The following is a 12179-nucleotide window of genomic DNA, read 5'->3' on the forward strand; positions in this document are numbered from 1 at the left end:
TAATATAATTTAAATAAATACCTTAAATGATTAAATACTTTATTGATGAAGAGGTTACTGTTATTCTCTATTAATATAATTTAAAAAAATACCTTTAATTATTAAATACTTAATTAATTAAGAGGTTACGCCGTCTTAGATACCACAAGACACTGTCATCTGTTGATTTAATCGCTAAACCCATATGTTTTACATACTAATAAATTGTTAAAAGAATTTAATGACATAGGGGTAACTTTAACATAAATAAATATTTAATTTTATTCCCAATATATACCGTTAATCTAAAAAATAATTATTTTTAGTAATGTGTATATTTAATTTAACAGAAGCGTACAAGAGCTTCACATGCTTTAATATCTTCTTCGTCAAGTTCCACATAATCTGTTTCTGGTGGGCTTTCAACATAATTCATAATTGAATTCTCACAAACACTACTACTCCTGTTCACTTTTATCTTTTTCATATCAACGTCTTCTTCTCTAGTACTTTGATAACGACTATGTGATGTTACTTCAGGGTGAAAGTGATTTGTTGAACTTGGCGCATATTCAGGTACACTACAACTTCTTTCCCTCCCTAATTGTTGCTGCCTCCTTAGAATTGAACTGTTCCAATAATTTTTAATTGCATTATCAGTTCTACCCGGAAGATGCTTTGCTATTTCTGACCAGCGATTTCCATACTTCAAATGTAATTGAATTATCAACTTATCCTCATCTTTTGTAAAAGGTGTCTTTTTAATGTCAGGGTTTAGATGATTGTGCCATCGTTCCCTACACTGTTTTCCTTGGCGGCTACCCATTATTTTAGCAAGAAAAGACCAATTCCTTGGGGAATATCTTTCCACAAGCTTTTTTAATCTTTCATCTTCTTCTTTTGTCCAAGGTCCTTTATTTATGATGCCACTTTGCGTTGAATATTCTTCATCTTCATAAACTGTTCGTTTATTATTCTCCATACGAGGGGGAATAAAAAAGTTAACAAAAATATATTCGAATTTTTAAAATTAGAAAATTATTTATAAAATAACATTAAAAACATTATGAATTTACTAAATATTAGAATAAAAGTAGTAATTTATAGATTTTATTTATCTTTTTGTGATTAAATTAAAATAAATTTATTCTTATGGATAAAATGACTTGCTAGTATTTATAAATTATATTCCTTCCATTTTAGTTCAAGAGTGTCGTCATTTTGAGATGTTTCACTCCAATTTTTTGAAGTTTTAAGTTCTTCTGAAGATTTATGTGTTACAAAAGTTGCTCCGTTGACGATTAGCCGTTTAGCTTAAGAAGTTCTTCTAAGATTTGCTATTTAAAGGCTTTTTTTTTTGATATTAGTTTGTTTAGTCTTTCAAAATTTTCATAAAGCAAAATTTTAGAGGGAATAAAATGAAAAATAAACAATAAGTCAACATAGAAAAGAGAAGAAAACAACTAGATTGCAGATTTATAAAATATGTAAAAAGTAAAAATTGATATCATTTTAAGTTCTTGATTACCTTTCTTAAAAAAATTGACAGGTGAGATTGATGGAATTTGAAAAGAAATGAAATTTAGAACTTAAAATGCATAAGGAACTTAAAGTAGATTTCTAATTTTTAGGATTAGAAATTTAAGCACCTTGAAGACGCCTGGGGATTTGTTTTACAAGAAAGAAATTATTAGATTTAATTGGATAAAATTTATTTAAACCAATGTTATTTGATAAATACCATTGCCATGATTATCTTCGAATGATTTTAAAAATCCAATATGTTTGATATCAACACCTTTTTAATGTTTAAAAAAGTAAATATAAAAATATAAATAATGCTTATAAATGTAAAATTTTTAATTTTTTAACAATAAAGAGGCTGCTTTATTTATTGTAATTAATACAAAGAGACCAAAAGTAATTGTATCTTCCCAAACGGCCTTCCCTGTGTTATTTCTTTTTAATTCTCATTTAGCCTTGCTAGACTTGGAAAAAAATCAACTTTTATTTAATTCTTTGTAGTTTTGGACATTTGATAGACAAAATCAAAAGGTGTGGCTTTCTGATGATTGTTTTAGAAAGTTAAATAAATTTCTATTCTTTTTAACTTTTTGTCCTACTGTAATTGTTTGGTTGTAATAAACATCTTAGATAAATTATAAAACTACTTTTCTTTTCATACAATTTTATCCTATAAATTATTTATTTAAAGTTTAAAGTTGGAAAAAATGCCCAAAAGGGTATTTAATTAATAGTTTTGATACCCAGAGCATAATGGTAAGATTCAATGTTTTTAATTTTTCAAACTGACATGTTATTTTAAGTATTTTATTAAATGTAATATGAAATATTACTTTTTTTGTGTTTTTTTTAAAAAAAAATCTATATCTGTTTCCATTTTCTAAATATTTTTGTAATTTGTGAAAAATTATCCTTGTTTCTGCCAATCTTGAACAGATCTCACTACAGAGGAAAGAAATTAATTTTTCCATTCTTTTTTTATCGTTTATTATTTAAGAATTACCACTTGTTTGTAAACTATGTGAAAATATTGTGAGTTTCAGGTAAGAAAACCACTTCCTGATCCCATGAAAATGTATATAAAAACAACATAAACTCATAACAGTAGTAATACAGCGCCCATTAATGTTAATAAATCTCCTTAATCTAAAAATATAACTATTTGGCCGTTATCATCAAATTATGTTTAACTTCATACACAAAAAAAAGGCAATGCGAGTAATTATTTACCATCATATAATTGCATATTAGTATAAAAGCCCCTTTTTCCTTTTAGATAACCGGTCTTTGTTTAAAAAACCAATATTTTAAATTATTTTTTTAATATCATATTTAATACTCAAGATGACGTTCGATCAACATTTAAATAGCAGGGGTATCTTTTGTATTTTTTAATTAATCAAAAATTAAATTAGAAGCATATTTTACTTGAGCACCTTCTATAAATTGAAAATTTGGGTTTTATTTGAGTGCAGTGCAGGAGCTCCTTTATAAAACATACGCCTGAGATCTGTTAATGGCATTATGTTAACCATAGAAAATTAAAGAAGTTGTTTTTTATGATCTTGTCTGCGGGGCCCAATTACTTTTTGATAGATTTAAAAAATTGTGTTATTCATTTATCTGAAATGTACACATTTCCTAATAATTGGGTGCTTCAAAGGCAGGTTAAACAGAAAAAATGAAATACATCAATTATTAGGTTGTGGTTTACCGCGTATTTTAAAAATGTGCCAACATTATCAATTTCTTGCGAAATAATTTGTAGTTGCATGGCATGAGATATTAAGTAGTCTGGCAAAAATTTCACTCAAAAACAAATATCTTTTTTTTATAGAAGTTGTTGTGAATTCTTTTATAAATATAATTTAATTAAATCCCCTGGGAGACAAAATACTTTATTAATGAAAAGTTTTCGCTATAATCCTTAGAAAAAAACAGATGTTGCTGTGATTTTTCCATTTAATTTGTTACTAGTGAAATTAGCAATTTATAGCGTCACTAATTCTTATAAATACAGAGCAATTTAAAACATAAATGTTATTTAATCAATTTTTGGCAATTATGGACTGCCCTGTACTTGTTATATTAACTTTTTCATTTCTTTTTAAAAGTGTTAAGTCAATTATACAAACGCAAAGGTCGGTAATTGACCATTTAAGATGAAGGATGTAATAGCAACAGGGTTGCATGATTATGAAATACAAAGGGAGGTAAATTTAATTAAACGGCAAGGGACAAATGGATCGAGAGAATCTCGTACAAATAGTTTATCGAGCATGAAAACTTGAAACTTGAATAGATTAGTACTGGCAATCATATTTTATATCTAATTTGTGCATTTAAAAAAATTTGAGTGATAATTAGTGTATTTTTGTCCCCAGACATTTTTAATTTATTAAAATCCATGTTTATAATAATCTATGCCTTTAATTTAACATTTAAAAGGTACTTTATAAAGGATATGTTTTATTTGTAATCTTTGATAAATAACCCTAAAAAAGCTTACACCTCTTCGGTGCAAAAAGAAAACCTTAAAATTATTGTTAATGAAATTTTTTAATACTTAAATTTTTTATTGCCTTTGTTAGTACTAATATTGATGGTTATTGTTAAAGTTCCCCTCTTTGCCATTAAATTTTATTTACAATTATAACAGTAATATTAAAAAAATTATAAATCTAAGTTTGAATTATAATTATTAAAGGTATTCTTATTTAATAAGGGTTTAAGTTATGATTTTCTTTACCTCTATTTGTGATTTGCTCTATTTTGGGTTTTTGTACATTACAATCCTGAATACTCGGAGACTCAGCGTAAATAGTATGAAAAAATAAAAAATTATGTTTTTTTTATAAAATCAGTCTCATATAGACTTTTACCCTGCCTTATAGAATTAAATGATGTTATCTATTATAATTAGTCGAAGATATTTACATTAAAAAAGGGGTTTAAAAAAATCTGGTTAGCTTAAATAGGTATAATCTAACCGGATTAAATAAATATTCACAATTGATGTTTGAAAAGGGGTTTAAAAAAATCTGGTTAGCTTAAATAGGTATAATCTAACCGGATTAAATAAATATTCACAATTGATGTTTGAAAAGGATAGAGAATGAACAAAGAACAATTAAGAGATAATATAAGATCATCTTTACCGAGCCCACATTGTTTTTTAAGTTGAATATTGTTGCCCTTGAAATAATTAAAAATACTGTAGACTTCTCAAAAAACAAAATTAATTACCGTTTTAATTAATTTCTGTTTATTTACAACACCCTAGAACAGTAAAACGTTTAACATGAAGAAGAAATTCCATTTAGTGCTAATATTGGCACTAAATGTTTCATTTCTGGCCATAATAGTTGAAACTAATCATAACAAGAACATTTATTACATAGCATTAGCTTAAATGGCAGTAATCCAACCTTAAAAATAAAAAAGGCATCAACATTTGTTAAGATATTAAAACACCGAATACAATTAATCAATATAAAGACTAAGTGATGTGTCTTTTGTATAATTTTAACATAATACAATAATAAAAAACTTTTTTACTTATGTAAATTTTTTTTTTATTTTTCAAAATCCCAACTTAATAAATCAATAAACTATTAAACTTATGTAAAATTTATTATTTATAGCCGAAGATAATCATAACAAGAACATTTATTAAATAACATTAGCTTAAATGGCCATAATCCAAAATTAATAAATTAAAGTGTTAAAGTTGCCCTGATGCTATTAAATTCTATTTATATAAAGATTTATATGTCTTGTGCCATCGAAGTGGCGTGTAAGCTCTTCATCATTAAGGGTATTTATTTAAATTATATTAATACAGGATAACACAACAATTTATATAATTTTTATACTTATGCAAAATTAATTATTATAATCTCATCTGTTACATCAATTAAATATAAATATAAAACTTCTATACTTTTGCAAACTTAATTATTATTGTCAATTTTAAAACTTTCATTTATTGATTGCATGGGTAAATAATCCATGCTTTATTTTAAAGCAAAATTTTACTTAAAAATCTTCACTTAAGAAAGCAACAGAGTTACAAGATAACTCTACAGTTGCGACAATTATAATCTCAATATTATAAATTAAATATAAATAAAATCATTGAAAAAATTTAATAAAAATGGAGCCTGTGAAAATCATACAAATCATCTTGTTTCTGGTCCCCAAACTCATTTAACACAACAAAATGGCCAATAAAATCCCAAAATTGATATTGAAATTTGGTATGGGATCTGGCATTTTAAATCAAGATTGTTAAATGAAGGGATAACCAGTTCTTTTAATGGAAAATCATTGCAAAAAATATTCACAGCATTTTTTTTAGTGTCAGAAAAGGTAATTTTTGGTTTGCTAAATTCCTGTTTAGCGCTTCTAATATTCTTACCAATGTTTTTTGAATTTTGTTTAAAAATATTAGGAGAGTTGGCAGAATTAATGATTTTGGCCGTTTGCTTTTTTAGAAAACTGCGTTGTGCCGATAATCTGTTTTTTATCACTGCCGCCCTTCTACTCTCCGGAACTTTCAGCAATGGCATTTTCATGGGGTGCAAGGGATAATAAAAAAATAAACAAAATTAAGAAGAGGAAGAAAAAGAAAACATTACAAGTTTTAGCTTTAAAAAATAAACAAGCGAGAATATTCCTCGTCAGAAACAAATTTGTTATTAATTAATACTGTTAAAGTTACCCCTATGTCATTAAATTCTATTTACAAATACATAAAAATGATTTATTTAATAATTGTGAGGGCAAATATAAGATCCCTGGTAAATTTATAGAATTTTGAGAAAATGTCTACAGAATTATAAAATAACTCTATAGTCTTGGCAAATATTATTAGAAAAAGAGTGCAAAAGGGTATTTAATAAATAAAAAGCTATTTATAGCTTAATTTCAACAAATGCCGTTGTAAACTCAAGAACTTTTAGTCATTAAGGGTTATTTATTTAAAACCATTCCAACAATAATTATTGTTTTTTGCAGATTTAAAAGACATTAATTGCTGTCTATTTAAAACCAGGTCAACAATAATTATTGCTATTTGAAGATTTATAAGGCATTAAGTGTTATTTATTTAAAAACATTTCGACAATAATTATTTAATAAAAACCACTGCTATGATTTTATTCGTCTAAAATATAAATTAGAAATTTCTTTTAAACTATAAATATTCTGAATCTGCACCCGATTTGTATTAAATATTCGTATTTCTTCAAAAAAAATTCTATTTTGAATAGAAGTTTAAACAACGAGCTATTTGACGTATTTTATGATAATATTTTGCCGCTATTTAAGGTACCTTTTTAACCTGCTAACTTTTTTCATTTATTTAAGACTTGAAAGTATATTGCACTATTTTTCAATTTATAGTAATTGACTAATAGAAGTTGGATTTATTTAAGCTGTAGTTGTTAATACATGTTAGTTTTCTTATAGTAATTGATTAATAGAAGTTGTAATTAAACAATACAGAAGTATTGCTAACAAATTCCTTCCCTGTGAAATAATTAATCTAATTTTTTACCAATTAATTCATCTATATTACCCCAACAAATGAATTTATTAAGCAAAACTTTAAATTTTAAATTGAGTAGAATAAACTGTGATATTGAACATAGTTTTACGTGTGTATATAAATTTGATAAAGTAGAACGACGATTTATTAATGAATTCAATATCAAAAATATAAGCCTTCATCAATCTTTGTTTGGTGTTATCAACATTTATTTAAATCAAGGAATTGAATACTCCTTTGGACAGACACCGTTTGGATTTGTAAATATTAAATTAGCAAATATTTTTAAGGTGCTCAATAATGATTTAGAAGCAGATAACATCTTAGAAGATTTGAAATTTAGTAAAATTTGTATTAAAAGTAAGGACTGTTTTGATGGTAGTTTTTGTAATTTTACTAAAGATTCGAAATCGGCGACTAATATTTTAAGTGTTTTTGACTTTGTTATAATTGAAAAATTAAAAAATTTTGTGAAAATTCAAATTAAAATTAGAGATTATAAAAATATAAATTCTGCCGATTATTATGGTAAAAAAGAGCGAATTAAAGGATTCATAGAGCTAGAAATAACCATAAAAGAACGTGATTTTTCGAACTCCAACTTTTTAGAAAACAACTTAGCAAAAACATTATTTTTCGAGCATAAAAAGCACGAATGTTTTTGTTTTCCTAGTTCAATGCTTAGATATTATGATGGATTAAGACAAATCAGCATAAACTTTTTTATAGAGCCAATATTTTTAATTATTATTGTAACTTTAAAAAAGTATTTAAATGGATTTTTTATTAAAACAACGACAAAAGTTATAGATTTACTGTTTTACATTAACCAGGGATCTTTTTATTGTATGTTAAAAGCCCTTTGGGGGTTCTTAATAATTCAAATATATGAAACTAAAATGTTAAAAAAACGTGTGCCTCAATTAATTTATTCTCAGCCCAAAAATCTAGGGAAAAAATTGGCAAAAAATGCCTTAAACGCATTAAATTATTCAGCAGCGGCTTATACAGAAGCACCGGCTAGAATGTTTATTCCTTGTAAAATTAGAACAGTGAATATTATTGATAAGGCTAAGAAGCATATTTTAGAAAGAGTTTTAATTGAAGAAAAAGATTTAATTAAAATTAAAAATGGCAGTATGTTTTCAACACCTTTTTGTGCTTTTTTTACTGATTCAAATCAACTAGTAATTTCATTTAGAGGGAGTAGTAAGCCGGAAGATCTTTTAAAAATATTAGATAGTTCTTATACACCTTTTATCGATGGTTTTGCACATACAGGTTTTGTTGCGTTAGCATTAGATTTTATTAATAATGAAATTTTTTATTTATTATTAAAAGCTAAGAAAAAAGCTATCAAAGATATTCTTATAACTGGGCATTCTATGGGTGGAGCAGTAGGAATTTTGGTTTATCTAATTTTTCATCATTTTTCTGATTTTTCAGAACATATAAATTTTAAAAAAAACGACATAAAAAATTTTAACTTCAAATTTAAAGTAATTGCATTCTCACCCCCTCCTTTTATATCAAATTGTATAGCAAAACGCCATTTTGTTAATATTACGGTATTTTGTTATGATAATGATATAATTCCTAGATTATCATTTGGATCGATTTTAGATTTTAAATTTTTATGTATTTCTATAGGCTCTAATATCTTTAAAGCAAATAATGATTTCATAGAAAAAACAAAAAAATTCATTAAAAAATCTAATTTACATGAAAAGTTGTACTGCCCAGGCAAGATATTTCATGTTACATTAAAAGATCAAAATTATATCTTCAAAGAAACGGATTGTGAATTTTATAGTGAAATAATTATTCATCCTTTTTTGATGTATGATCATATGATGCTAAGATTATTAAAGGCTTTCAAAAGTATTTTAAAATACAATGAAAATTAACAAATTAACAAATTATTAATTAGAAAATTATGTAATTTATGAATTAACGACTGATTACTTAATTTTATTGCCTTAATGTTTTCTAGTGAAAATTCTCACGATCTGCCAAAAAAATACGAAGGAATAAAATAGTAATTAGATTTCTATTTACCTTAAATATTTGATATTTATACTTTCAATAAGTTAATTTCCCTTTAAAATTAACTTGTATGACCATTTATATTCCTGCCGGTTACTATTAAAGGGTCGCGATTATAGCTATTTGAGCCAAGAATATTTTTCTGGTTGTATTTTAGCTATTTAAGATAATGCAATTAAATAAATACCCTTGTTATGATTATCTTCGAAGTTTAATAATACTTTTTTTATAATTAATTAGTGTTAATAGAATTTAATGACATAGGGGTAACTTTTACAATTAGAACTAATTATTAATTAAAATTTTATATTAATTAAATTAGGCTTTTAGTATGTGTTTTACTTTTTTAAATTTATTATTTTGTCAAACATTACTATTTAGAAATTTAAATCAGATGAACTTAATCTTTGCCATTCAAATATGATGTTTGAATTGGTATTTTTGTATGTCCTTAATCTTAGAAAAAATTTCAAACAGTCCCTTTAAACACCAATTGAAAAAGTATGCAATAAATATGTTAAACAAAATATTATTTATTTTTTTTACTCAAGCACGGTGGCGCAATGGTAGCGTATTGGACTCATAATCCAAAGGTTGTTGGTTCGAATCCATCCTGTGCTATTTTTTATAAATGGCTATTTAATTGTAATTTTTCAATAAAATACCAATATCTGTCTCAAATTTAACTTAAAAATCGTTTTTTTAGCATTTTTCAATTTGATTATAAAAAAAAGAAATATTATTTATAGTAAGAGTTTGAGGTAAACATGGGTATTTATTTAAGTATAATATATATATCTAACTTTTATTAAATACCCCATGAAATCTATTAAAAACATAAAATTTTGTTTTTTTCGGCATCAAAGATTTTTTAGGAAGGAATGGTTACATCTTACCCAGTGTAAATAATTTAATTGGTATTATTGAGTATTGAATATCATTTAAGTTGATTTCTTGCTAAAAATTGAGACTGCTGTACAAAATGTTACCAATAAATCAGATTAGCCATATCTTTCTACACTCAATTAAAATTTAGTTGTAAAATTTAAACAAAACTTCATAATTGAGTGTCAGCAGAAAAGATACTTTGCTTAAAAAAGTCGAAGAGAAATCATAACAAGGGCAAGTTAATAGAATAATTATACTTAATACTAATAATCCAACCAAAAATATTAATTACAAAGGGTAATTGCTCCTGGTTATTTTAAGTTATGCATATATTATTAAAAATAAACGGAAGTTGAAAAAAAGAAAAAAAGGAGGGATAGCTGAAAACGACGAAAGTAGCCCCTAAAGGAATCCCAAGAATGAAAGAAAACACGATTAAAAACTTTTAATAAATTGGTCGTAGATTGTCATAACAAGCATTTTTATTAAATATTATTAACTTAATTAGCTATAATCCAACCTAAATAATTAAAAATTGATATTTTATCATTTTTAATTTAAGAAGCACCCAAGATTATAAAAGTTCAAAAAAAAAATTTAATAAAATTAGAGCTACATATATTGGTAGATTAAATTGTTACTACTTGAAATATTTATTGGCACAGAAGGTAGTAATCTTGACTGAATATAACAATAATAAATTATAAAGCACTTAACAAAAAACAACAACGTAATCGTGGGGTGGCTCCATGATTTCACCATTTTTTTAAAAACTTTTCACCAACAATTTATAATTTTATTTGCAATATGCTGTGAAATACTTTATAAATTTAACAATTAAGTGGGCTTAACGGCCAAAAACTTTATTTATGAAGGGCTTAGCTATCTTTGATGCCAAAAGACACAATAGATCTGGTATTAATGTTGTAACATATCTATTCTCTTTTTTATTTTGTCAAATTAAATTTTTTATTAAAATAATTAGTTTGAACCTTTAAAGTCAATCTTAAAAAATAAATACACTGGCTAAGATTAACTTAGGCTATGATAATTGTTGCTTTAGTATTAATTAAATAACCCTTAATTTCTAATGGGCCTTCAGATAACAGCAATAATGAACTAAAATCTTAAAATTGTTGATTTAGTATTATTTAAGTCCCCCCTTAATGTCTAATAGGACTTCAGATAACAAAAATAATGAATCACAATCTTAAAATTGTTGAAATAGTCTTAAATATATAGCCCTTTATATATGTCTTCAGATAATAACATAAAGTATAATCTTAATCTTAAAATTGCTAAAATTAATTAAGAACCCTTAATGCCTAAAGGGCCTTCAGATAACAGCAATAATGAACTAAAATCTTAAAATTGTTGATTTAGTATTATTTAAGTCCCCCCTTAACGTCTAATAGGACTTCAGATAACAAAAATAATGAATCACAATCTTAATTAAACTTGGATATATAGAATACTAAATACCCGCGTTTCTCTCAAACTCTTTTGTTATAATATTTTGATCAGTTTTTTACCACAAAAATATAATGCCCGATTAATCATTTACGTCTTTTTAATCCATTTTTGACGCATTATTTATTTTGTTTTCATTCGATATTCATCTGAAACGGCCAATTGAAACCATGATTTTTATTTGATTTAGTAAATAAAAACAATGTATGCTCAAGAAACTGTTAGAAAGATTTCTAAAGTATTCTTCCATATTCTACAAATAATAATCTTATTATTTGGGGTATTTTCATTAGTCTTAAGTATTGTGTTGTTTGTAAAAACAGATTCTTTAATTCCAATTCCCCCCAAATACATTGTTCCCGCCGCAGCAATGTGTGTATTTTCAATAATTAATGGATATCTTGGATTTGTATGTTTAAATTCAGACAGAAAAACAAAAACATTTTTGTATATTTTTACACTTTGCTGTTTACTGAACATTCAAATACTTCTAACAATTAAATCTAATGGTATTGTAGAGCACAGTAGTGAATGGATAAACGAGAGGTGGGATTCATTTTCATTATCTCAAAGATCCTTTATTCAGAATCGGTTTGGATGTTGTGGACTAGAAACAACTAATGATAGAGTAAGTGGAAAGTGTAATTTCAGTGTACCCTGTGCACCATTTTTTGAAACAATGTTAAACACCGTAAGATCAATAATTCAAAAGTTACTAATT

The 12179-nt window shown here is 25.5% G+C and overlaps 1 protein-coding gene and 1 non-coding gene across 2 annotated transcripts; one reads left to right on the top strand and one right to left on the bottom strand.

Moving 5' to 3' along the window:
• Positions 1-322: 322 nt before the first annotated feature.
• Positions 323-961, bottom strand: LOC143922032 (myb-related protein A-like). The gene has a single exon (XM_077445310.1). It carries the CDS (start codon positions 959-961, stop codon positions 323-325), a length of 639 nt encoding a protein of 212 aa, XP_077301436.1.
• An 8688-nt stretch (positions 962-9649) lies between these two features.
• On the top strand, positions 9650-9721 carry TRNAM-CAU (transfer RNA methionine (anticodon CAU)). Its single transcript has one exon. It is a non-coding gene; the product is annotated as a tRNA-Met (tRNA).
• Positions 9722-12179: the final 2458 nt, after the last annotated feature.

This window comes from Arctopsyche grandis, unplaced genomic scaffold, assembly GCF_051622035.1.
Source record: "Arctopsyche grandis isolate Sample6627 unplaced genomic scaffold, ASM5162203v2 HiC_scaffold_167, whole genome shotgun sequence".
Lineage (NCBI taxonomy): Eukaryota > Metazoa > Arthropoda > Insecta > Trichoptera > Hydropsychidae > Arctopsyche > Arctopsyche grandis.